Raw genomic sequence first — 27,583 nt, 5'->3', positions numbered from 1 at the left:
TTGTAGCTTAGAGAAAAGGCAGGGGCAACTTTACACAAGAGTGATACAAGTGATACACAAGATACTGCGATGGACTCATTCAAAACAGAACACCTGGATGAATATTTCATTCAATTGCTCAAGGGATATTTTTGATTGCTTTTCTTAAGAGAAAAAACAGACTATATCACAAGCTGCCACGTCCCTCCTGCCCAGGGCATCAGACTGCCTGTTTCTCTCCTGCACAGCAATGGATTTGCTCATTGCGACACCGTGCATGTTCTGTCAGCACAGGTTTTTGCCTCTGGGTTTTCCCAGAGGAAATAGTACCATCCTATGAAGTACATATTTGGAAAATTTTACTCCTTTTTCAGGTTAGAGCTTTGGAGACAAATGGATGTGGAGAGGGCAAAGCAAAGAAGGTTTTATCAGGAGTCTGAAACAGCCAAGAAATACTTGGCAATCAGGTTGAGGATAAATATGAACCAAAAAGCAAACATCATTAGATCTGGTGCTCTGAGAGAAAGAAAAAATCAGGAGACAGAAGTAGAAGTAGTTCAATAGGTCAAACCTCACTTCCTCAAACATGAGCTGGGCCCTCACCAATTCTTTAACACATACCCAGTGGAACATGCCCTGTCTGACTTCATTTCTTACTTATTTTAAACACCTTAATAGCTGTCCAGTGCATACTGGAAAACAACCTCTTGAAAATCTTGCTTTGCAGAAGGATTACAGCTTCACCATTCTTGCAGCATAAGTCTTTGCAATAAGCATTTTATTTTAGTAATCCTCCCACAAAATTACATTCCAGAAATACTACATTAAACACTTGAATGAAATTTAACTGCAAAGAAGTCCATTGAACCAAATAATTTTTTCTGCTATTACTTGCGTCTTCAAGAGAAACAATCAGAAATAAATTATGAAAAAGATTTCATATAAAAGTACAAGCTTACAGTTCACTTTATATATCTAGATGTTAAATTTACTTTTAGGTGCTGAGAACTCAAAGGAAACAGAATAGTATACAAATTTCTAGACTGATTCCATACATAGTAGGAAGATTCACAGTATTTTATTATGATGACTCAATATGATATTCTTGACAATTATGAAAATCATCAGGTCTATCCCAACAATTTTTTTAAAATCCAGAAAATTTAACTGCAGATCCAGAAGTTAATTTTAAGTATTTATGCAAAAAAAAATAGATCATTTTCCAGTCTTAATATTGAATGATTAAGTAAATATCTTGTCCAATTCTTAAAAATTCACAGTACCTGGTTTATAAGAAAATAATAATCTTGTTCAGTTCAGTAAAATACTTGTAGCACCATTCTAGAATCTTACTTAAATTCTGCAGAAGCTGACAACTTCAATATTCAAATCAACAACAGGAGAAACTGGTTGTGCAAAATCCAAACCTAAGTTATTCCTCAGGCTTTTCTGAACTACGTTCCTAAAAGTGTTTTATTTTATAGAACATAATCTAGATTTCCCGAGAATTAAGTGCAACCTCTACCAAACAAAGCAGCAAACCCTAACCCTAACCGTAACCCTAACCCTTAACCATTAAAAATTAAGACTGGAAATAGTCTACATACTTTTTCACATAAATACTTAAAATTAACTTCTGGATCTGCAGTTAAATTTTCTGGATTTAAAAAAAATTGTTGGGATAGACCTGATGATTTTCATAATCATCATGAATATCATAATGAGTCATCATAATAAAATACTGTGAATCTTCCTACTATGTATGGAATCAGTCTGTAGAAAATTGTATACTATTTTGTTTACTTTAGGTTCTCAGCATCTAAAAGTAAATTTAGCTTAACATTTAAATCTGTAAAGTGAACTGTAAGCTTGTATTTTATAAGAAAGCTTTTTCATAATTTATTTCTGATTGTCTTGAAGGAAAACAATATTTGGGTTTTATGACCAAATTTTCATTTATTTTCACTATAACCCTGTCCTTAGGGCCTAGGGAAATTTAACCATACATTCACCAGCATAAGGCTAATTAATCACAACAGCTTTTTTTTAAAAATCTTTTCCTACCCTGTGTATTTTTTTTTCAGTTCGTCATTTTTAAGAAGTCCTAAGTTTAGCTCTTTTAGGCCATTTGTGACCCTGTGAACAGACACACAGGGATAAACCAACTGCATCATGGCTCTCATAACTACAGCACACTCTGGTAAAACTCCATCCCAGCCAGACCCTGCACACATGGAAAGCTGTGCCCACCATGAACATGATTAGGCAAAGTCAATATTAAGAGAAGAAAAAAAACAAACCCCAAAAACAATAGAGTAGATAGCTGTTTTTCAAGTGTCAATAAAAAGGAGCAGTGTTGCAGCCCAGGAAATGGCCCCACAGGCAACTGAACAAAGACCACTAGAGTTAAGAGGCAGTCATTGTCTTGACACTATTGTTAAGAGGCAGTCTACTGTCAAACAGCAGTTGTTGCATGTAAGTAGCAGAAAACTACCATTAATCTCCATGTGCAGATAAATGCCATGGCTCTTCGGAATCAAACTGTTGGAGATGATACCACATTATCTTGAAAAATCAAATTATATTCATATTACACTCCAAGGAGGAGGAAAAAATAAATCAAGGTAATTCTAGCAGAGCAAGCCATTAGGGTACTAGTGACAAAATGCCAAGAAGGCTCACCTGTTCAATCTCCTTTGTCTTAGTTGCAATTGCTTTTGAACGACCTAGAAGCTGGCTGTCCTCGTACAATTCCGTACTATCCGTTAGATTTGCCTCTGTCTCCTCTGTTTGCTCAATGTATAATGGAGCTGAAGATCCAGCCTTAAAGAAAAACAACAATAAATTCAGTTTTCAGAGAAAAATAACAATCACAGTATGAGAAAAAAAACCCCAAAAGCCCAAACACAGTCATCAGAGATATGAGTTTGCTCATCAAGGCTATTAGTGAAGTGTTATTGCTACAATCTTGATAGATACAGAAATATGGATTTAAAACACCTAGAAAACATGACAGGATAAAATCTCCTCTGACACAGCCTTAACTGTGTAAAGGCAATGATGTCAGATAACCTCTACCTGCCCATCCACTGGGAAGAGATTTGTGTATGTGGTATCTATAACACCAGAAAGCAAGAAAAATCCATAATGAAAATGTGACTAGTATTCTGGGAAAGGACAAAAGTAACAAAAGCAAAGGTACATAGGCATCAACAAAATAAAAATGCTGTCAGGTAGAACTCTTGAAGCATTCAGGGCCACAGGTCTATTATTAAAGGCACTGCAATAACTATCAAATAGCAAAAGCAAACATGTGATTCAAAGATTTCTCCCTCTAGAACAGAAATTAAGAAAGCATTCCTATTCCAAAGAAAACAGATGCCAGCTCCAAGGAGTTTATACAGAAAATACAGCAATTCTGTTTTACAGCATTATTTAAATCCAGTATTATAGAAAAAAATTGTAATTTTTAAAATAGGATTTGAAAATTGAAAAAGATGAAAACTAGTTTTTATTATTCAAAAATAAAGGTAAAGAATCTTAAGACTTAATTAACATGAAAGAGAAAAGCATTAGACATAAAAAGGAAGTAAAAAGCTTAAGTGGTCCTGTGAACATACGCTCAAACCTTAGCAGCAACACAAACCATTAAGATTGAATCCCAAACCTTGCTATCCCAGTGAAGAATGAAATGCCTGAGAGTGAGTGAAAGCTACTAAAAAGCTCAGTGCAACACAAAGTTCAAGTACCAAGCAGTATGTAATACAAACAGGAAAAAGTTAAGAATTCTTGCAATTCATATGTGACAACCTACTAATCAAGGTAAGAAGTCCCTTCTTCTAAGACTCAGAATGAGATGTCTCACCTCCTTCATTAGCATTTCTACAGCCCACTTTCTTAGTCAATAAATCATCTCAGACTGGACCACAACCAACTACAATTGCTTCATTTTGATTCCATACATTTAATCTTTTTGCCACTGCAATTTTCTCCGAGGTGTGGAGGATGCTTTAAACAACTCTTCTCCATGTGGCCCACTCTGTTCTTTCCTCCCTTCCCTTACCTTTGCCTCATCAAGAACCACTGTGATATTTCTCTGCTGAACCTCTCAGAAAAGTCCATGCATCTGTTTTCCTTCATATGTATTCATCCTTGGATCAGCTGTTGCTTTTTTTTCACTCTAACGCTTCCTCCCCTTTTTTCTGTTTTTAATTGCTTTTTCCAGTTTATGTATCTAACTAGATCTTCCAGACCACTACTGAGAAGCTGCTCATGCATTCATCCATTACATCAATGGACAGCACTTGAAAGTTCAGATAAATACGGATTCAGTGAGTTTATTTCTCTAACCTAGACCTTATATTTTACAAGTGGAAATGTGATGCTTCCCAAGACACATCTATTTTCCACAAAATTATTTACAAACAAATAAAAAAATCAAACCCATTAAATGGAAAGGTTAAGACCTGACTTGGTGAAGTAGATACTATTTTTCTTCTTTTAAGAATGCCTCTAAAGTTGAAACAAAGTGAAAGTTAAAGAAAAAATTATCACAGAATCAAAACAGATTATTTGGATTCTTTTAAATGAAAAATACATTTTCCACTAACATATAAGAATCCAAAAAAGACATCCTATCAAAGAGCAGTATAACAAATGACTGAGAAGGGCTATAATCTCACTTCAATATAGCTGGGAGTGGGACGCAAGAAGGGGTGAAAACAAAAGGGAATAAACTGGCAAATAATTAACATTGACTAATTATGAAATAAGGATTCTGGGGAAAATAAAAAATATACCCCCTCCAGTAAGAAGGTAAGATTTATATTTAATATAATGGAGGACAGCTTTCTGAAAAAGACTACATACATGGTAGGCTGGCACAACTTAAAAAAGAACTCAACAAACCAGAGCTTCTCTCCTTAAGTCTTATGTTTTACATGTACACTCATGTTTTGACTCAGAAGTCCTCTCCTAATTTTAAGGAGTTCAGCAGGCATACAGACCTACACTACTACAAGAGCTCCTTAGAGAGCACTTGGGAGAGCTGAAACTTTATTGCTGAAACTGCATTGTTGAGCCAGTTGCAGCTCAACATCAATGCAAAACAAAAGGTACTGTGGCTTTGTGTATTTTTTCAAAATAAATAAATCGCAAGGTTTTAGTCTCCCTCTCACTCCCTTTCAACTCCCTTTCATAGCATAGGCAGAAAAATTCAGGATTAAGTTACAAAATGTGCCTTTATGAAGAGAACAGAAAAACAAGAGCCTATTGTTGTAACATTTTGAAATAAGTGGATAAATAATCCTATCTTACATCATACTCTGTTATTTCGGGTAAATTGCTTTCCTCAGCCTTCTCTGACTTTTCAGCTGCCCACTTGCTTGCAGCTTCTGCAAGTTCCTTTTCTGATAGTCTGCTGCTCTTCTCCAAGGCCTGTACAAAAACATTATAGTCAAGGTTTAACATGAAATACACTTACACATGGCAAAAATCTTCAAAATTAAAATAAACAGTTATTCCATTCCCTAAAATATTTTAAAATAGGAAATAAGAAGGTTGAAATTATTTCATTTGCTGTGAAATTTCTTTAAAAAGAAAAGAAATAAGAGAGGAGAAAAAAAGATAAATCAATGAAAGTCAGTGGAATGCTTCAAAACCACTATACTTTCCAAATAAGGTTTATTAAATTCACAGGTTAGAGATAACAGAAAAATTTTCTGAGACCAGTTGGGCACTGAAAGAAGTCAGATACAAGAGTGGAGTGAACTAGTAATTCAATGTGATTTTCAGGCATAAAAGGTTGTAAAAAATTTTAAATAAACTGTTAAGTACTAGGTAGGGTATAAAACCTGAGCTAATTAGGGACAAAAAATATTTTCTACAAACTTTATCAAGTGATCAGACCTGGTTCCATTATAATCCACTATTTTCTATTTGTGGGAATGCTAATCATTTATAATAGAGTCAGTCATGGCTTTATGTTCTTTTAAATCTATTTTTCAAATGGAAATTCTCACAAAAATAATGTTTAAAAAATTATTTCTCTCTAAGAATTCTATTTGCCTTTTACTATCAGAGTAGCAAACACACAATGACAAATATAAGTTTAGGAATAGCAAGCTTTATAAATCTTGTTACAACTACGTGGCTATTTAGCTTAAATCAACTACATGTATAGAAGCACCCAAAGAATCTATATCACTCTAGCATTAAAAATTGCAACACTAAGATGGGTATCTAAAAAAGAGATACAAAAATTCTACTACCTGAAAAAGGCCATAACAATTTCTACCAAATGCCTGCTCCATCTTAGCCAACAGGTAGAAAAAAAAAAAGCAAACAAACAAAAACCCAAATGAAAGAAACTCTACCTCTTACCTCATTAGCTCATTCTAAGTTATATAAATGGCCAGTGTCAAAACTCCCTTGTCTTCACATCTTTCATTCTTACCTCAAACAAAATATTATGCAAATACCTCTGTACTGTAGTATGGCATAATACACAATTCACAGAACCCTTCCAGGATTTTGTGTCATAAAGACACCATCTTTATCTGAATCCAGAAGAGAACTGCAACACAATGTTCCAATAGGAATCCCTGTTTTCTTTAAGTGCAAATTACAGAATTACAACCAGTGAAGTCAAAGGTGACAAAGTTCAATATGCAGGGACATGAAGAGGGCTCTTAGAAGAAAGGAGTATCATAATTCATAGAAAATCTAACATAACCTGAATCTGCTATATTTCCACAAGCCATAAAAGAAATTAATTAATATCTATTGGACTATAGAAAAAAAAATCTGTTTAATTTAGTCTCACTAAATTCTATAGGTTGAATGTTATAAATACAAATTAAATCCTGAGTGAATTTTACGGAATAAAGTAATGGTATTTGCACAGGTACACTTCAGCTGAAGAGTCAGAACAGGAACACATTTCTCAGCTGAAAATAGCAGCAGCTATTTAGGCTGCAAACTTGCAAGAAACAACCACCCTAATAGATCTCATAAAAAAACCTAAACTCTGTCCCCCACCCTCCAAAAAACAGAACTCTCTCTTTTTTAGTATTTTTTTATCTCATCAATAACATAGAAAAGCAAAAGCCTGTCACTTTGCTCAGCAGCTGTCCCTGTCTCACACATCCACCTTCTGCTCTGTGTTGTATACAGCCTCCAAAGCTTACAGTCCATACAGCTAATAAAGAAAACCACAAAAAGATTTCATGCCATAGTCAAACAGGTGGCTAAGATCAGGTAACATACAGAGGTATTGATTCACATGCATGAATATGCCAAAAATAATTATAGATAAAAATACCTTTTTAGATTTGCAAATAGATACTACAGTGAAAAGAGGTATTGCTATGGAAACATATACCTTTGTAAGAATTTCAGAGCTAAATTATAACTTAGAGCATTGAAAATTACCTCCTTTAATTGCTAATATATAGTATATAACTAATTTCTCAAGCCTTGATAAATTGTAACACTCTGGCTCTGGAGATGTTCATGTTTTGCCAAGACTGCTTCTGTCACTACTTCTGAGTCAGTGAAGCACTTAGGTAACTTCACTGCTCAGTGCAATTCCAGCCGAGAGGCTGATTCCAAAAGGCTCCACTGACACAGGGCAGTTACATTATAAGGAGATTGGGGGGCTGAAGAGAAAAGTCAATTAACAGTCATGAAGTATTTCCATTTCTGCAGCTGATGCATACCCAATAAGTATTTATGCTGTCTGGGGAAATGACTTCCATCAAACAAGGTTTCATTTTGCATAGCCTATATCAAGTGGATACCCACTGCCAGCACATACTTGCAAACTGATGGCAAAAAAGCAATACACCATAGATCAGACCTGACTGAAGAAGAAAGCAGAGCACTTACAGAGCTCAAGCTCATACTACACATTAACACAAGAGCAAGAGATTTTGCAATGCCTCCTTGTTCTCAAAGTTGTGTATTAAGTAAGGATTTGATACTAAGCTGCAGTGTGCCGAGTCTAAAAACAAAATAAGTGAACTAATTATAAAGTATATTTTATGATCCAAATCACTGTAACTTGTGCGTAGTAGCTTTTATCTTACTTTACCTATTTACATCACTGAAAATACATCACTTGCCTCCCCCCTTAAGGACAATGGCAACCAGCTGGCACAGCAGTTCTAAAAGCAATGTGTAAGAGAAAAGCCTTAGAATGACATAGCACAACCAAAGCCTGTTTATTTTCCCCATGGAATACATGGCAGGTGTGTCTGTGTCAAGATGAGTGGTAATACTAACATACAACGACACAGACTTCTAAGAACAAGTCCTATTCCTATTGTAAGAAACAGGAAGTAATATCGTAAGGAATATGCACTTTAACAGGCATGTGCAGTGTCTCCTTCCAGCTGAGGAAAAAAATCCAACAATGAACAATCTAAAACCAGTGTGAAGTATTCAAAAAGAAAATTCACCTTTGAGGAAGGTACTGCTGTGGACCCTGAAGGTGATGCATCTCTTGATGTTTTCAGTGACTGAACTGTCCTCTCTTTACCTACAATTAAGAAAAAAATTAATGACTGAGAAATTAAAAATATATATTGCAAATATGCTTACTGGCTTAGAAAAATTGCAGTGAAATTTTCTCATGTCAGACATGAACCTTATCACCCTCAACAACTACCTGAGAGGGGGTTGTAGCAACATGGGAATTGAACTCCTCTCCCAGGCAACTACTGCCAAGAGGAAATGGGCTCAAGCTATGCCAGGAAAGGCTCAGGCTGGACACCAGGAAGGATCTCGTTACTGAAAGAGTGGCTAAGCTTGGAACAGCTGTTCAGAGAGATGGTGGAGCCAACATCCCTGGAGGTGTTCAAGAAACAACAGGACATGGCATTTAGTGCCATGGTCTAGTTGATAGGGTGGTGTTACGTCAAAGGTTGGACTCCATCTTGAAGGTCTTTTTCTTTCCAACCTTAATGATTCTCTAAAATCTACATACTACATCATCTAATAAAAACTGGTAACACTTTTTTCTCTTCCCAATGAGAGAAAAGATACAGCTGTGTAATTTCACGCATTAAAGAAAACCCATTGTCCTTTTTCCCGTCATTAACTGAAAGGGTGTATCAGTGTGATTCCGCAAGATGATGCGATTTCTCTTTTTAATATTCCTGCAGTAATAGAAACAGTTGAAATATTAGACACCAGTCAATCACTCAAGGTAACTGGGTGGTGCATAAACTAGTTTAGCAGGCCACAGTATGTTGAAAAGACCTGCCATGGGAAAGTCCTGTATTCTATCCACCACGGAGTAGATGCTTCTTGTAAGATCACTGTCTTTCTTATAAACGTTAAAATTGACAAAATGTCAAATCAAATTCACAGTGCTAATCACAATTTGTGCATAGTTTTGCCAGAGACCAGTTACAGGCAGCCCACAGCAACAGAACTGGCTGCAGTGTAAACTACTAGTTTCCAAGTTGTGGTCCACAGATTACATCTCAGAGATCTGCAAAAGGTAAGTACAAAAAGCAAACAAGTTGTCAGTAGGCCTAAATTAACCAGACTATTCACACTGACTTGGAAACAGTTGACTGATCACAAATAAGCCAAGGTAATAAAACCTTACTTTGGCTTCCATTAATATTTTATAAATACAATTAATAAAGGGATTAAGTTAAAAAGCTATTGAAGAGTTATAAAAATTGGGATTGAAATTATTTTTGTAGAACTATAAATGTGATTGTTCATTATGGCTTTAAATATCGCTTTAATTTAGTAAGTCAAAGCAACAAAGCACAGAACATCTCCTTTATCACCACTAAGTAACACAAGTTTTGCTCCTTGATACCTGCTTCTCAGCCCCATAGACAAGCCACCTCCTAAATTCATGGACTACTCTAACTCTGCCTCCCACATGCTTACTTTGTCAGACTTGATTCTTTAAAGATTGTGTCAGTTGAAATGGATTATATGTTTGCACCTGAACAGATGAAATGAACTGATACAAACAGCAGAAAATTATTCAAAGTCAAGCAAAGTGAAAAAATACCATTTAATTAGAAGACATTATTAGGCCATTTCTTTCAGAATGTGTGTGGCTATTTTGAGCCCCAAAGCCCTACTTGTAAAATTAAACATCCCATCCTGCTCCTCTCCATGCTGTCCCATCACAGATGAATGCCTGCCTTTTCAATTTGCCCTTTCCCTCTCTTTACCAAGCTTCTTCACGTCCCCACAGTTTTCTTTGTTTAAATTCTGTATTTATCCTAATGTATGAAGGGCTGTAGAGCACGGGTTATTTCTTCTTTAGTGGAAGTCATGTGGCCAAACCTATTCAGATAGCATGATTTTAAACAGCATTGTGATATTTTAGAAAGATGCTATACTGCAAATTCCACATGAAATACTATATACTTTGCATGTTGTAAATCCATTTAAATGCACTGCTGACATATATGAGATGTCACACTCGATGTTCCTTTTAAATATGCCATACATGAGCTTACCTAAGGCAAATCACATTCAAAAATTATTCTAAAAGTATTATTTAAACCATTTATACCTTGCAAATAGGTATTTTAATCCAGTCATCTAAAGGATTAGATGTAGTTTAAGTAGTTTAAAACTACTAAATTTTAGTAGTTCTCCTTTCCAGGGAAAGGAATAAAGAAATAGTCCAGTGTAAAACTCAGCTGGTCTATAAATCTCATAAATCTTATCTAAAGGTGATTGGGAAAGGTATTTAACCATGTAAACAGGAGAAAATATCATAAACTATAGGCCTAGATGTAAGCTCCTCTCTTGATCAGCATCTTTTCTGGTTTGTGAATGAATCTGCTTCTACATCACTACCTCCACTATTGTCTGAGTAATTCTAACCATATAATATATGCATACATGATCAAAGCAAAAAAATTTAAAAAAAACAATGAAACATTCCAAAATTTTGTATGGTTTCCTCACAACATTGCTTTCCTGTCCCTAGTAATTACAAGCTGCACACCTTCTAGAAAAGTAGTTAACTATCTTATTTTTTTCTTCCTCCCTACACTTAGAGGAATTTATGTTCACTAAGTATTGCTACAAAATGTTGAAAACACTGTAATGCCCAAATAGAAAGACGATCTCTACTCTGTAAGGAGTGAAATTATTCCTCAATATTTAAACAATGTTAACAAAACTTCAAAGATCTTTTTTGACAAGAAGTGCTACATAATGGTTCAGTGTCACTCTGGAAACACAATGTGTCCTCTCAGTGAGTAAAAAAAAAATCTAATTAATTTTTAAAAGGCTGCCAAAATGAACAGTAGGTTTGCATACTTCACTAGAAAGCCTTTGCAGAATGGGAAATCAAATTGGATTAATTTACATAAGCTGTACAAACAGAGTGGCTAAGATTGTAGTATACTAGAAAAAGCTATTTTTCCCCCCAAAATAATTTAAATATGAAACCTCAAATATTTTCAAAACAGATAATTCATCAGACTTCTGGGAAACATTAAGAACCAAGCTTTCAAAAAGTCAGAATAGACTCAACCGAGATATGCTTCATGTTTCTTTGAGGAGAGCAAGATCTGAGAGACATTGAAATGCAATTGCTAAAAAACAGTTTCAAAAGCCTAGCAAAATTTGGAGAAAATGAAACAAGTATGTACTTTCATTTCTCCATTTTTTAATCCCTGTTTTATTCTGGTTGCAGAAGAAATGTCTTCATCTGCTGTAGATGAAGCAAAGTTTCTTGTCAGGAAATCCAATGAAGCACATCAAGAAATAACAGGAGCTGATGCTAAAAAGAATTTAAAATACTAGAAAAAGCTGTGCAGCTGAAACTCCTACAGCCAGTCTAGACCTGATACCAAAATAACCCCTACAATCTCCCACATGAAATACATAAGGGATCAGAGAGTACAATGAAGCAACCAGAGCAGACAGCACATAGTACAAAATGTCAGCTTTTCCCATTTTAAAAAGAGCACGTAAGGAAAAAAGGCTTTTACAGTGAATTGCAGTTTCACCTCACAAACCTGTTCCCATCATTAATCCAGCATTACCTTGCTGAGAAGAAACATTTCTTTTATGTAAAGATGACATATTTCTGCTATGCTGGTGGAAAGGATAGGCTTTGCTTCTTTCAGGAGAGTAGCTCCTGCTGCTGACGCTAGAGCCAGATCTGCTGTGCGGAGAATCCCGCCGGCTCCCTGGCGATTCCCTGAAGAAAGGAGAGTCCCTCTTGTGAGGGGATCGATCTCTGGTATAATGAGAAGAATAGAAGCTTTTTCTTCTGAAGCCATCTCTGACGTCCCTTGGAAGACAACAGAAAATTACAAGTAACTCGCTTGTCCTTCCAATGTTTATGGAACAGCACAATGGCAACGGTTGTACCTTTGTATTTACCATAACCTGGTAAATACAAACAGGTTAACTGTCAAACGCATCCAAAATCTTCAGTGTTTTTAAGAGTACTAGGCAAGGGATGAAAAGCAAGTGAAAAAAGTAAAAGAAGAAAAACCTATTTTTTTTCAGATTTCACTGAGGTACTTCATTACTAGAAGCTAATTCCTTTCTGTTTCTCAATAATATAGCTAAAATGTAAGAAAAAGACATTGACAATGTCTCTCTCACTATTTTGTTCAGATTCAGTACATTTACCCAGGAAATTAAGCCTTAATTTACAATAGATAAAAATGCTTATGCAAATATTGCTTACATTATCTGGCATTTTTCAGCTATGTTTTTCTCTTATTTTCAAGGGCCTATATTGCCCATTTGATTTCACACACCTTGCTACACAAAATATCATTGACAGATTTCAGCTTATATCCAGCACAGACAAAAAGAAATCTGCAGAATACCTATTCTCTCACCTATGAATCCACCCAAGGTCAACTCTTAAATGAAAACATGAAGACATATATCTCCTATATATGTTTCTCACAACACACAATATTAATTTTGAACTTTAATGTAAAATGTCACAAACCCAACTGATTTAAAACCATAATTTAATAAACACCCAAACTTTGTACTAAATTTAAATATTGTTACTCCAGACCACAGCACAAATGTGTTGGTTATTTGTAAATCATATTAATGTACATGTATGTGTAAAGGTGAAAAAAACCAAAGTATCATTTCAAACTTGTCCTAAAGAATCTCAGAGCTAAAAGACATACGAGCCAACTGAATCTAGACTTGTCACTTTTGCCTTGGTCAGAAGATGCATTGGTAAGAGCAGCAAGTACTTCTCAGCCTGTCCATCGAAATGTTCAAGATTTCATAGCATTTCTAGTAAATCAGAATGTATCTTCTCTCCTATTTCACATCAGAGTCCAGTATTTTAAAGAGAGGAATGTCTCTTAAAGACGTGGTGGCCTCATTGAGCACAAAGCAGCTACAGCTAATTTCATGTTGGTGGAGAAGAAGAAAAGATGTACAATTCCTACAGCATAGCACAGGCCCATATTTGTGACAGATGACAAAGGATTTCTGTGTGCCAAAGGTGTCTTGGGCTACAGAAGCTTCACAGGCAGCACCACAAAACAAAACCCCTATGACATGGCTGTGTTTTACACAGTGCAGGTTTACTTTTTGCATGGAAAGCACATCTTCATTATATGTATGAACATTTTATATAGCAACAGACATGAAGTGTAAATTCAGGCTTGAGGAATATTAGATTAACCGTGCACTGAGCTACTTTTTCTAGCTAAGTGGGGGGTTATTTATTTATTAAAGAACATATTGATCAAGTATTTATCAGGAATGATCTAGGCACAGCCCACTTTTTCTTGCATTTCCTTCTTAATCGCTCTCTTTAAATAATGTTATTTATTTTTAAAGCACAAGCTTTCTGGCAGACCAGTACACCACTTTTATGTGTAAAACACACTTTTATGACCACGTTATTAAACCCTTGTATACAGAGCAGTTTGTTATGGTAATCTTTACAGAGCCCCAGCTATTGCACATGTATAATAAATGCTCTAGTATCCACATAAGAATTTTCAAAATTGCAATTGAAACACACTTTTAAACAGGAAAACATTTGAAAGCCACATTCTGCAATAATATTATGCACCTTAAAACAGAATCTCACTTTCAATTTTTGAATTTTTATTTCATCACTGAGTGTCAATTCTTAACTAGACCATCTCTCATACAGAACATTCATGCCATTGACTATATTAAAAGTCTGTTTGGGACAGCATAGCAACAGCATAGCATTTCTGATGTTTTCCATTAATGTAACACACTGAACAGAATAAAGTAAGCATTGTTTTACAGTTATTTTTTTCCTTAAATACTTAAGCTAACATACACCTGCAATTTGGTAATGAAGCCACCAATTCAGCAAAGCAGTTAAGCACATGCTTCAGATTCCAACACATACTCAAAAGGTTTATTGAGCAGGGACAATATTTAATAGAGATGCAAAATAGACTTTTAAATAGAGCTACTGCCCTTAACAACAAATACAGAATTAATCCCTTTTATACAGCATCCCTCAAGTCTTTGTGTTCATAATTCACACTTAATCCTAAAAGCACAATTTTGTTCTCTCAGCAGTGTTGCAACAGGAAGCAGCATCTTTGTTAACATCGATGAAACTTGACCGTGAAGTTCTCACTACAGCTGACAGTCTTGGAGGAGCTTCTGAAATGTTACAAAAACAGCCACATTGTGATATACCATTCACCAAGGGCAGCTGGGGGAAGAGCTCCAGCCTGACAGCTATTTCAGTTCACCATCAGTTCCAGTTTCCTCAAGGACAAAACACAACTACAGAACAGACAAAGGTATGACTTTCTGTGCAGCAGAAAACTGAAGGACTACAACACTGAGGAGATTTTCAGTTGCCCACAGAACAGAAACTGAACAGTGGTATAGCTTAAGCTCTGTGAAACAAAGATTAACACAAACCAGTGTGTCAGGTTTATCTCTTAAGAGTTCTCAGAAGTAAAATTAAATCACTTCCTGGAAGTGAAATGCCCATCAGTATGTACCCATACTTGGGTACATGAAGCACATCACATGCAATAAAGGAAAAAGTTTTACTCTAAGAGGACTCTTAGATCACGCTCATTGAATTTGTGCTACTGGGCAACAGCCTACAATACTTCATGCTCACTATTCTCTGGGACTTCTATATTCCGTTACATTCAACTTTTCAACTGGAACATTAATCTACATTATGGTCCAGCCATAGTGATCATAACTCTCATTTTTGACACTGAGCTGAACACTGGCAACAAAACAGCATATTGTGTGGAACAGAAGCAGGAGGGTCTTCCAGTAATTCACAGGTGAGTGCTGCTTATAACCTAGATTAAAAAGTCAGAGATGCTTTTGTGATCCCTTCCATCCAAGAAAGATTACTGCTATTGTCAAAGGGATTAAACACTCCATTTACAGGCTTGTGCTTAATTACTAACTTTGCCTAGAAATAACTCTCACACTTTTATACCTTCAACTTATAAATAAATTGAAGAAGCTATAAATAGCTTCTGCAACACCAGACTTCAGTGCAAAGAGATAAAACAGTCAAGATCTGAACTGAATCCTTAACTGAAAATACTTTTTCTGCCTCATAACGCAGATGCAAGGGGGAGGAAAAGGAAAAGTTAAACTAAAATTCCTTTTGCCTGCCTTTTCAGGACATCGCAAGAGTTACCAACATGAATAAGATGATGTAGAAAATATTTAATAAATTATATACAACGCCCCCAGCCTCTAAAAGAAGAGGCAAGAACACCTCCAATTTTAACATCTTCAAAGTAAATGTAGGTGGTGCAAGATTCCAGCCACCCCTCTCCCAGAACTCATTCCATTTCTTTCTAAAGTACACAGTACATGGTTGTGCAACAAAACAACAACTTACTCAGGCTCTGCTTTGGAGATTTGCTATAATCTCTCGTTATTGCCTAAAGATGATTATGCAAATTTATCCTAAGCTAAAATAATACAGTGAATTACACCATCATAGACAGAAAGAATTGCACCTGGTTTCCATGGCTTTCATTTGAACATTTGAAATGACAGTAAGATTTCTTATTGACAACTGGTTTTCAACATTTTATGACTAAGCAAGTAACAAGAGCACTTGTGATATCTGTATTTTGCTCCAAATGAAATTAACATAATTAGGACCTGCCAGCGTAATCTTGTTAACAGCTTTCTGCATGAAGGTAAAAGGAAACGGGCATTGTGAAACACTGTTTCAAGCAGAATAGAGTGCCCAGAAATACCAAATGTACAAAAAAAAATTGAAGATATATAAATGTTTCGTGGTTTTTATGCTGCATGCAGTACTTCTGAAGTTACGACAAGCAAACAGCAAATCTTTGTCCACCTCAGTCAGTGTGAAAGCTACTCAACTCCTCTCTCCCTGCCACCACCTCAGGATGTCATGACAGGACAGACTAAAAAATAAGACAATCTGAATATTATAGCAACATTAGAGAAAAATGCTTCTACGTCCTTTAATTGAATAGTAAAGCTATGCAATTCAATGGCACTGGAAATCCCACCACATTGCTCTTTCTTCTTAGTGTCCTCCTCCTTTTTACTGCCATTGTTAATGTACCATTAGACCTTCTGCAAGATCAGCCCACATAATAAAAGTATATTTAAACTAAAACCCTCTTTTATCTGACAGGGAGAAATTATGGTCAATCATAGATAAGGACAGAGAAATAGCAAAGAGTCCAGAAAAACACAAATTTAAGTACCAAAGAATTAAGAGCTAACAGCTTTAGGCAACTCAAGAATAAAGACAAAATATGCTATTTAGACAAATTAAGATCAAATTAGACAAAATAATGGCATTCAAATGCATGTGACCTTGGTTTTTCTTCTTTTTAAAAACAAGGGCTTAATAAGACCCCCCAATTTCTCTAAAATAGAAAACAAAACATAGGTCTTACGTTCCAGAGGGAGTATTTGCTTAAAGTGATGGACCAAATTACAATTTCTAGAAACAGCTACATTTACAACTGCCCTTTGAGCAGCCTATCACCCCAGAAGAGTAAAGTAGTTCAGACAATTAGCTCAGAGACCTAGCTCATAAACCTCTCCCATTTTATGACTCTATGCAGTAGCAACTAAATCAATTCCTAAACAAACTTAATTCAAAATGGAAACAACTGAAATCTTCTATTTCAATATAAGCTTGAAAATTGGAAAATAGCTGGGAAGCATAATATGGTACTTTTCATACTTTTTTTTTCCTAATGCCCTAACAGATCAGAGAAACTGGTCAATATTTTAGCTTCTAGACAAAGTTCTAATGGACAAAGATTCCTAAGTAGGAGCTTGCACTTTTACTGTTGTCCTGCCTCAGGCAGAGACCAGCACACAGAAAAGTTTTAAAACATTTCCCTGAGGTACCAAAGCATATTGGTATCCCTCAAAAGTGTCTTTTCTTTGACGGCTTTGAATTTACTTCACACTTAGTAGGTGCCAAGCAATTTAATGTAGACAAGCATTTGTCTTATATATACACACTAAGCCCCAGACAGAAATATTTTTGCACTTTATTTTAGGGACATAAGTGAATTTTATGTTCAGGAAGTTATTACTTTTTCCCCAAAAGCTATCTTTAAAATCCTTCCATAGAAGAAGCCAGAAACCATGAAATAGCTGCTGGAAGAGCACTTAAGCTTTTCATCAGTGTGCTGCAGGATGCCATTAGTTCATTGACAAAAGAACAACAAGTAGTGCTAGGATATGCTGATTTGATCAACTCTTGGGGCTGACTTTCTAACACTATCAATAAAAAGCTGCAAAAGGAAAGAGCAAGTTGTGGAACAAGTTTGTAAGCAGTAATACCTTATGTCAGTAATACTGATGGACAATACCCTTACTATATTTACTTTTTTTCTACTTCCAAATCCCTTAATGAGATCTATGAATCAGAAAAACATTTAATTTTTCTCTAATAGGAAAAATGCTTCACCGATCTCTATGTTTTTATTCTGAAATTAAAGTGAGATTTGAAGCAATTAGGTCAAACAGGTTTCACTTGCTTACATGCCTCAAAGTGTTTTAATAGCGGTACAGATTTCTGCATGGCAAATTTCAGTAAAGTTAGCACACTACTGCCTCTGCTTCTGGATTTCTCAATATAAATGACATTATACATATATGAAGAAAAAAATCCATAGCACATAATGGAATTTTTCTTTATGTGATCTCATTTCTTCCTGTCAGGTATATAGTTTGTTCAAAATCAGAAAGTTGAGAGACATTTTCAGCTATGTAGCTTGATCTTTTTTATTTTCCCGTTTGCTTCTTCCCTTCACTTCCATTACAATTTACAGTCTCTATAATAAACATTAATATCTCTTGCCTCTTTTTGTAGGCCATTTCCTGTATATTATAAATATCACTTGTTTGAACACATATAACACACAGGCAAGCTATGCTGCTTGGGTAAACTCCTTATTTAAAATCCTTTTGCAACTCTTGTATGCCTTCAGTTATTTCCATGATTTAATAACACTTAACTTTGGTGCTCCATGACAGCTCATACTGATTGGAACTGGTGCTGCTGCAATCCCGAACTCTGCAACCTTCCTTGGATCTATATTTTGATTCTGTGCCTAAGCTGGCATTGATATTTTCTCTCAGACAACAAAACTGGCAGACAAATATTTAATGAACTGTGGTGGGCTAGCACACAGAACTAACTACAAATGAAATGTGCAAACACCTGAAACAGAACCAGCGAGAGGGGAAGGACCACAATAGCTCCTACTAAGATAGTTAAAACTGCTAAGGAAATACACTTTTACTGTAGGAAAATCAGTCTCTTTATTGCCTTTGTGATTTTTAATTAATTACAATACATAAAACAGGTTCCTTGACAGAATTCTTGAGCAGTTGAAGTTAGAATCAATAAGCCTCAAAGAAGTAATACTCCTTTTTTTTTTTACCTAAAAATAACAGACATACATATCTAGCCACACTGACTGATGTGAGTAATAAATGTAAAATCAAAAAACAAGTTTAAAAACAGAATGCTGTTTAACAGACACAAGTTTTAGTAAGTATTAATAACTTAACAGTAGCTGAAAAGAGGTTTTAAAGAAAGCAACTCATTGCTTTATACTTCAGTCTCCTCTGTTAACATAATCTTTCACCTTACTTAATGCTTGTACAAAGTGCCTCAAAAACTGCCTCTAACAAGACAAAAATTGAAGAATACATACTGAATCTAGTAACTCATCAAACCTGAATCAGTTTGCCCATCTACTCTACACTGATGAGATCCCACTTGGTACACTGCACCCAGTTCCAAAGTCCTGGAAAGACATGGATGAACAGTGGGACCAGGTACAAAGGACAGCAACAAAAATTATCAGGTGGGATGGAGCACATCTGTGAGGAAAGGTGTGAGAGTTGGTGGCCTTCAGCTTGGAGAATAAAGGCTCCACCACAAAATGTTCATGCTGAGCATGCTGAAACACTGGAACAGGCTGCTCAGAGAGCAAATAACCCATCCTCAGAAAAACATTCAGGGTCAGGCTGGATGGGGCTCTGAGCAACCTATCTACTTGAAGATGTCCTGCTTACTCAGGGGGGTGGCTAGATGACCTTTGAAGGTACCTTCCTACTCAAACCATTCTATTATTCTGTAAATCAATACAGAATATTGAAACATTTTTTCCATTTTACTTCCAAATGTCATAATCATGCTCTCAAGCATCATTTCCAAAAATAATTAGGCATACTAGGCTAGATAAATTATGACTTAAATTAACACATGCAACTGTTAAAAGTCAGACTTCAGAAGAGAAAGACATTCCCTCAACTGGCTGCATGTAATGACATCAATACTCAGTTTCACTTAGACAAAGGCATTTATTGTCAGCTCATAAACAAGTTCTACAGAGCTTCATATACAAAGGAAAGAACCTTTAAGGTTGTGCAAATATATGTCATGAACTAATGTCAAGACTGACAGTGAGAATAATTGTTACCATGGAAAAATAGTATCATCTTTTAAAAATACTAACAGCATGAGATCATGGAATTGCTTTATTGATGAACTTTTCCTCAAATGTAGATCATAACACCCTAAACACAAGGAAATGGCAAATCAAAAATTTTCTCATTGAAGCAAAATGCTTAACAAAAGGGTGCCTAAACTATCAGTAACACTAAACTTTTTCCTCTCCTCTCCTGTATCATAATATTCCCACCCTCTCTCAATGGGAATTGAATCTAAAATGTTTAGTATATTCAAAATATAACAAACAAGTCCTTGGAACCTAACAGATGACGAGTAAGAATTTACCTTCCTAAGGGAAATTATGTCAAAGTCCTCTGTGGCAATACACCTCAACATGAGAAAGCCATGACTACATTCATCAGTCCAATTCACTGGCTTCGAGGTTATTTAGTTAGATGCCATCTTAACAGAAGTTGTCTGCACTTTAAGGGAGACTCCCTTCTCTTTCCCTCCCCCACTGTCTCAGAAGCTAGCTGTTTTTCAATGAAGTAGTTAGGAAAGTTTTCCAAAATAATCAAGTGCTACCCATGGGAGTTTGCCTCATTATTTCCCAATCCAGCATTAACCTGCTAGTTTTGATACCATCTATGGTGCTAGCTATAAGACTGGACCACGTGAGCTCATTTTTCAAAGATCTCCTTTAAGAAATATGTTAATCAAGACTTTACAGTGTAACATAATATTATCTTTAGGCACATTATCCTATCATACACTGTAAATAGATGAGCTCCTTACATTTTATTAGCATTATGAAAACAACATTTATTAGAAGGAAATCATAATTTTCCCAAGATGTGACTAAGTTTTAAACAATGAATCAATGTTAATACAAAATGTAACTGAGTTTGCACAGACTATTGAATTTTTCCTTAGAGGTGTATCATAACATATCAACACCTGTAGTAAACAGGTGTCTCACACAATAATCCCTGTTAAAAAAATTTAACGATGACATCAATTTCAGATGACAATTTAAAACCTTACAAAAACTATAGTAGGAAACAGTTGTACACACAAAACCCACAAACTCTTAAAATGTAACACAGCTTTGGATCAAAAGAAAGTCAAATAAACGTGATAGCAGCTAAGAATTGGCATGATGAGAACTCCTGGGGTTTGTTTTTTTACCAGATTTGGTGTGTTTGCTGTAATTTTGTCAAATAAATACTTAAAAGTCAACTTACTACCTGGCCATTCCTTTTTCAACAACAATTTTTAAGAATATAAAAATCTTCTTTGCAAAGCTTATAAAAATCTGTCTTTATTCTTTCTCAACACCTCAGAATCACAGCAGAAAAGCTGTATTTAAATGTAACTGAAACATTTAAAAGGACCAAAGTATAAGAAATACCATACACACAGAATCAGACTGAAAATACCTATTGTAATTAAGCTTTTCAAAAACAAGCTCACCCAATTGTCTCTTAGGGCTTTTAGAGAAGTTAAATCCAAGATCTAGTACCGTTACACATTTCATAGAACAGGTCAGCTCTATTGTATGAAGCTGTTTATTTACAAGCCCAGCAGGAAAAAAAATCAGCAGGAAATTCTGCTAATTTGATAGCTAAAACTCCTTTCTGTCATCCTGAGATGGAAACTCCATAACCAATTAGAATTCTGCAAGATCCTCTAAAAGGCATAAAACTATCAGTAAGCCATTTCTGAAAGCAAACTTGTTTTTTAGCATCAGACAGATAAATTTTGCAAAGAAAATAAAACAGCCTTCAATAAACGTCACAGTCAATTGTTATGCAAAAAAAAAAATTAAAATATTAATCTCTCAGCAGGCTAAATCTAGCTGCGAGCAAAAGCAACATTCACCTTCCAATTCAGCCACACAATTAGCTAAAACATGTAAAAACATCCCAGTTGAAAATAAGAGCAATTTCTACCTCCTCCCTTATTTTTACACTATAGGATGGGGGCAAAAAACCAATTCTACAGTTGAAACCCTGCTTACGAATCTCTCCTTTTCCCCCCATTCTCAAGTGACAAACATTTCAGAAGTGGAATGACAGCAGTCTTGCTTTGAATGAGGATTACAGAATAATTCTAGATATATACACACAGGATCTATATGAGCAGAGCAGAAACTCAGTTTGACATAAAATTCCTAGTAAGAAAACAGGCAGTGTTCACATGGTCTCTGAGTTCCAAGTTAAATAGAAGAAAGATTAATCACAACAATAAAACCAAACTTGTCCAAATTGAAACTTTTTAACTTTTCAGTTGACATGGGGACATTTCTGAACTGCTCTTGATTATACTCAGTCTTCAGTACAGGGCATTTTTAAAATGCCATGTGGTATCTGCATGAGAAGATTTGAGTTCTTAAAATCCACTCAAAATAAAAACTTATAGACCTACAGAACCCAAAGTGCTAGCTTACAATCAGATATATTTAACTCTGACTGAGTAATGACAGTCAAATTATGGAACATAAATTTCAGTTTGCAAACAAATTGGTTGTCCCAAGCAAAACAGCTACAGCCAGCAGGGCAGAAAACAGTTCTTAAAAGAAAATGTAGCAACTACTGAATCAGTAAGACTGCTGCATAAAACATGAACTGAATATTAAGTCATTAAATATTTAGTGTAAACCAGAATCAACTTTTAAGCTGTATATTACCTATTATCTTGTTCCAAAAGGTTCTAATTTTCCCCCTCCACCCTTCAAAATATCATAAGCCAAGATAAACTAATTTAGCTAGCAGATTAACACAATGGGTTTTCTGAGCAAAAGATTTCAACAGACAAGTTCTTGCCTGGCGTTGTAGACAGGTACAACGAATCTACCACAATGATCTATTATAAGGAAACTGTAATTTTGTATATGAATAAACAAGCTACTCTACTCAGCCATGTGAATACCTGAGAGGTTCAATGTTCTGGCAGAGATTATATTTATTTATTAAAAGAAAAAGGCATGTGCTAATGAGTATGATTACAACTCTGCTTATCAATCTCTGTCAAAAGCAAGACCATTTTCTTTGGGTGACTGCCATATTTATTTCCCTCCACACATGTTTTTTAATAAAGAATGAGGTTCTTGTATGGTGTCCCTTAAGAGCTGTCAAATATTGCAATGAAACACCAGACTTATGTACATTTATAGCACCATCTCATAAATCCCTTTGGCTAAGTTTATCTTCTATAAGCAAGCACAGATCAATTTACAGTACAAGAAAGTTTAAATCCAAAGCTTAAAGGCCTCCCACAATATCATATACTGTTTAAAATATTATACTATTTAAACATGTTCACTATTTCATTAATTAAAGAAAACACAGAGGGAGGAGAAAAAATCCCCTAGAAATTACTGCCCCCTGTAACTCAAAGGTGATTGCATAGCGACAAATTAAAGATAACTGCCGTGGCCTATGACACATCTGCACTCTCAATATTAAATGCTGCTTTATTCAGAGAAGTCAGTGACCCTTAACTTCCATCTGGAGACTCTCTCATAAAGGTTTTCATTTAGAAAAACCATTCTCACCAAAGTACAATTTTCTTCTCAATGTACAGTCTTCAGACCACAATTCTAGTCCAGCCTTGTCATCACTTTGTGCACTTACAAGGGGTTAATCACTACCTGGAAGGGTAGTTCAAGCAGAGATCAAAAAGCCAAGATTGCTGGGCTTCTATCCCCCACTTTGCAACCCATTTATTCCATGGCCTGCAGTAAACCCATTCTCACTGTGAAGGTGCATGCATCTAGAAAAACCAAGACATATTATGCTTTACCATCCTAAAGTGGTAATTGCAAGTTTAATGTTCAGAAAACCACTTTTTTTTTTTTCCAAATAAAAGACAAAAAGCCATTGATTTAAAACACTTCCAAAACAAAACAAAGAACTGACTGATGAATCTCAATTGTTCACAGATCACAAACTGCTTACAATTAAGTTTCTATATTTTGCTAAACAGTTTTCTCTCATTTGTAGCACCAAACTTACTTCAGTATTTCCATTAATTACAAAGTATTTCCTAAACACTCCAGGAAATAAGCAGATCTGTTTTAGATAGACAAATGCATTAGAATTAAAGACTGGACTACTAAAACTACTTCCTAATTTCAGTTAGAACGTGGGAGAAAAACCCAACACACAATAAACAAAACAACACACATAGTAGCAACAAGTTCCCCCATTAACAAAGGAAAAAATATTTATATATACAGCTGAAGAGGGGATATTAAAAATGTCCTATGTAAGCCACTTCTCAGGAGTCTACTTTTTACTTATTCTACAAATATGGCAACCCTTATTTTGCAAAAATCTGGGCCTCAGATAATTCTAAGGATCAAATTTAATGCATGTGTAGCTGGGATTTACAAGTGCGTCATTTTGTAATTTCTCTTTGAAGATGAGTCTTACCCATCTTAACTTGCCAAGTTTCGTATAGTTCACATCTTGTAAACTCAGTTTGGTTGGTAAAAAAAAAAAAGAATGAAGTAATGCTCTGTGCACTCAAAAGGATTAAAATTTGGCATGACTAAAGTGAACAGCAGCTACCAATCTTCCAAAGCATTTCACACTGAAAAGTTCATCTGACCTTATAAAAATGAACTTGTATGCAAAACCCATTGCTATGAGGCCCATAGGGAAGTACTGCAAAATAGAATCCTTCAACATATAGCAGCATAGTTCCCTGCAACTTTTTATAACATCTGATGTGCATGAGTGCTTTGCATAAATATATCACTGAAGACAAGCACTAACACAGCTCCAGAAATTATCAACATCAGTACAAGATAAATGTACAAAGAAGTCACATCTTAATTGATCTCTACTCCTTTGAATTGCTAAGTCTCACAATTCTCATAGCATCAGCAACCAAGACATTAATGTGTGCAGAAAGTTTCCTCCAAACTATGATGTACAGTTCCTTATATGTGCCAACCACACTTGAACCAAAAGGCCTTGAAATCAAGCTAAAGCAAAATTCACATCAGTTTCTAGAGTTCAGAATTCCTCAGGTGACAACAGGAGAAAAAGAGCTGAGAACTCATTTTGAAATCTATGCCCCGCACGTCCTCCGAATTCCTTTATTTTTTACATATAAAATATGCATCTTTGCCATCAAAAAGTCACCGTCAGGATGACAGCTGTTCACTAAACATAGCATAAAACAGGGCTAGCAACCCTCAAAAAGCATGTGGAAGGAATAGTAATGCTCCACTCAGTGCTAGACATGATAATGTCTACCATGTAAATGACAGCTGCTTGGAAACTGAAGCATAACCCTGTAAGGAGGAAGGCAAGAAAAAAAAGACAGTGAGCCAAGTTCTAGAACCTCTGCAATCCTCTTGTTACTCATGGAGAACTGCTGCTGGTCATTAGACACATCACAGCTGAAGCCACAGCTCTACAAATGCTAAATAAGTAAGCATGTCCTATTTTTAAGAAAAAGGCAAGAAGCTTAAAAAAAACCCAACAAAATACAACTGAAGAAACAACAGGAAAAAATTGGAAAAATCCCTAACTGCTGGTTTCTTCAACAGCAAAGTTTACAGAATGATAGAACATAAGAAGTTGGAGGGGACTCAGAAGGATCACTGAAGTCCAACTCCTGGCCCCATACAGGACATCCCCGAGAGTCACACCATGGTGCCTGAGAGCATCGTCCAACACTTCTTGCCCTCTGTCAGGCTGGTGCTGCGACCACTTCCCTGGGGAGCCTGTTCCAGTGCACAAGCACCCTCGGGGTGAGAAACCTTTTCCTGATATCCAACCTAAACCTCCCTGACACAACTTCAGGCCATTCCCTCAGGTCCTGTCACTGCTCACCACAGAGCAGAGATCAGTGTCTGCCCCTCCTCCTCCTTTCACGAGGAAGCTGTAACTGCAATGAGGTCTCCCCTCAGTCTCCTCTTTCCCAGGCTGAACAGACCAAGTGACCTCAGCTGCTCCATATAATGCTTCTCCTCAAGGCCCTTCACCATCTTTGTTACCCTCCTTTGTACACTTTCTAATAGATGAATATTTTTCTCATATTGTGGTGCCCAAAACTGCACACAGGACTCACTTAAGGACATTTGATATTGCAGATAAGCAGCATTTTACTTCGGGAGAATATCAAGTAATGTTTTTCACCACTCTAAATCAAGATAGGGGGAAGAAAAATACAAAGGGTAAGAGATGAGAAAGTACTTTTTGACAGGTATGTTTTCAAAAACCAAAACAGGAAAATGTGAATGATGAATACTCAAAGGGAAATGCTGACATCATATTGACAACAACTTCTTACAGCACATTTTTAGCTGCTGATTGCGATTTCAAAAATAATAAAGAAAGCTATTATTTCTGTCAATAAATGAGCTATTAGTTTTAAGAATTTAAAGTCACTGTACTAACTACAAAAATCCATTAACCATACAAGTCTCCGGATTGTCTAGCTTCTAACCATGCTTTAGCCATGCTCCATGCAATTTTTTTAAACTATTCTTCTGGTTAAAATTATCTTAACCTCCTCCTATTTCCTCAAAGAAAAAGAATTATCTGTACTCCAAAGAACTTGCCTGAAATAACTTTAAGCATATCCAAAGAGAAAGCATTTTTGCACAAAATAACTTTTTAATATCATGTTTTGTGGAGAAAATGTCTTTGAAATAGAAAGTAATTAGCATTTTCACCACAGGAGACAACATATACCATGAAATGTACTTTGATTTCCTCCTTGAGATCCACTACATTGCTCAATAGTGGGCAATATGCAAAGAATTGTAATTAGTTTATTACAAACATGCAACACTACAAATGTTTAGCAGTCTGATCACAAGACTTTACTTTCAAGATTATTTACTATATTTATATAATGAATCAGTAGGATTTCATTCAATTCCAAATATATTTGAACCATGGATCTTTATGAAGTTCTTCCACAGCATTATTGCAGTTCTGTAACAGCTATATAATCTGAAGTATATAATATATATTCAGATGGAACAATCATATACCACACAATACACTTATAAAGCCTTCAACAAAATGAGCTGACATTTTAACCTCACTTCTTTCAACCTTATTTTGAAAGGAAGAAATCAGGATGCATTTAAGACAATCTTTTTGACCACTGGGTGCCACTCTTGTTCTATGTACAATAAACTACCTGACACTAACCCAGTCTTCTCAGCCTTTTGGGTGTTTTTCCTCAGCTTTAAACAACCCTGATTCTTCTAAATTGAGAGGAAAAGATGGAAAATCTTTTACACAAATTTTTATTAAGCACTCCTTTTCAAAATCTTTTATTATTGCTTCTAGCTGCAAGAATGCAATTCTGAAACAAGTCTATTGCACAAAGACCCTTATGATATATGAAGGATTTCCTTTATGGTGAGGTTATAGAATAATCCATCCATGTTATGTCTAAATCATCCCACTTAATGGAATATATATCTACTGAATTGTGTGGCCCTGAACGGATATTGCTATTAACAGCATCGTACTGAGTTGACAACACCACAAATATAAGGCTTGCCCTGTCTGAGCTTTTTCTGACCTGCTTGCAGTCTTTTTTTTTTTTTTTTAACCTGCTGCTGGTTTAACAGAAATTTTTCCAACTGGCCAGGTGTCTGTAGGTAACTTGGTTTACTTCTGATCT

General features: G+C 35.6%; 1 protein-coding gene across 1 annotated transcript in view; it reads right to left on the bottom strand.

Annotated features, from left to right (window-relative positions):
• PPHLN1 (periphilin 1) overlaps positions 1-27,583 on the bottom strand; it is a 63,119-nt gene that overhangs the window by 24,762 nt on the left and 10,774 nt on the right. Inside the window, exons 6-9 of the mRNA XM_038153007.1 lie at positions 12,021-12,271; positions 8,439-8,518; positions 5,296-5,415; positions 2,662-2,802 (exon numbers count right to left, since the gene is read on the bottom strand). Coding sequence (XP_038008935.1) covers positions 2,662-2,802; positions 5,296-5,415; positions 8,439-8,518; positions 12,021-12,271 — 592 coding nt within the window. The remainder of the gene's footprint in view (positions 1-2,661; positions 2,803-5,295; positions 5,416-8,438; positions 8,519-12,020; positions 12,272-27,583) is intronic.

This window comes from Motacilla alba, chromosome 1A (genome assembly GCF_015832195.1).
Source record: "Motacilla alba alba isolate MOTALB_02 chromosome 1A, Motacilla_alba_V1.0_pri, whole genome shotgun sequence".
In the NCBI taxonomy this organism is placed as follows: domain Eukaryota; kingdom Metazoa; phylum Chordata; class Aves; order Passeriformes; family Motacillidae; genus Motacilla; species Motacilla alba.
This window is presented reverse-complemented; position numbering and strand designations above follow the sequence as displayed.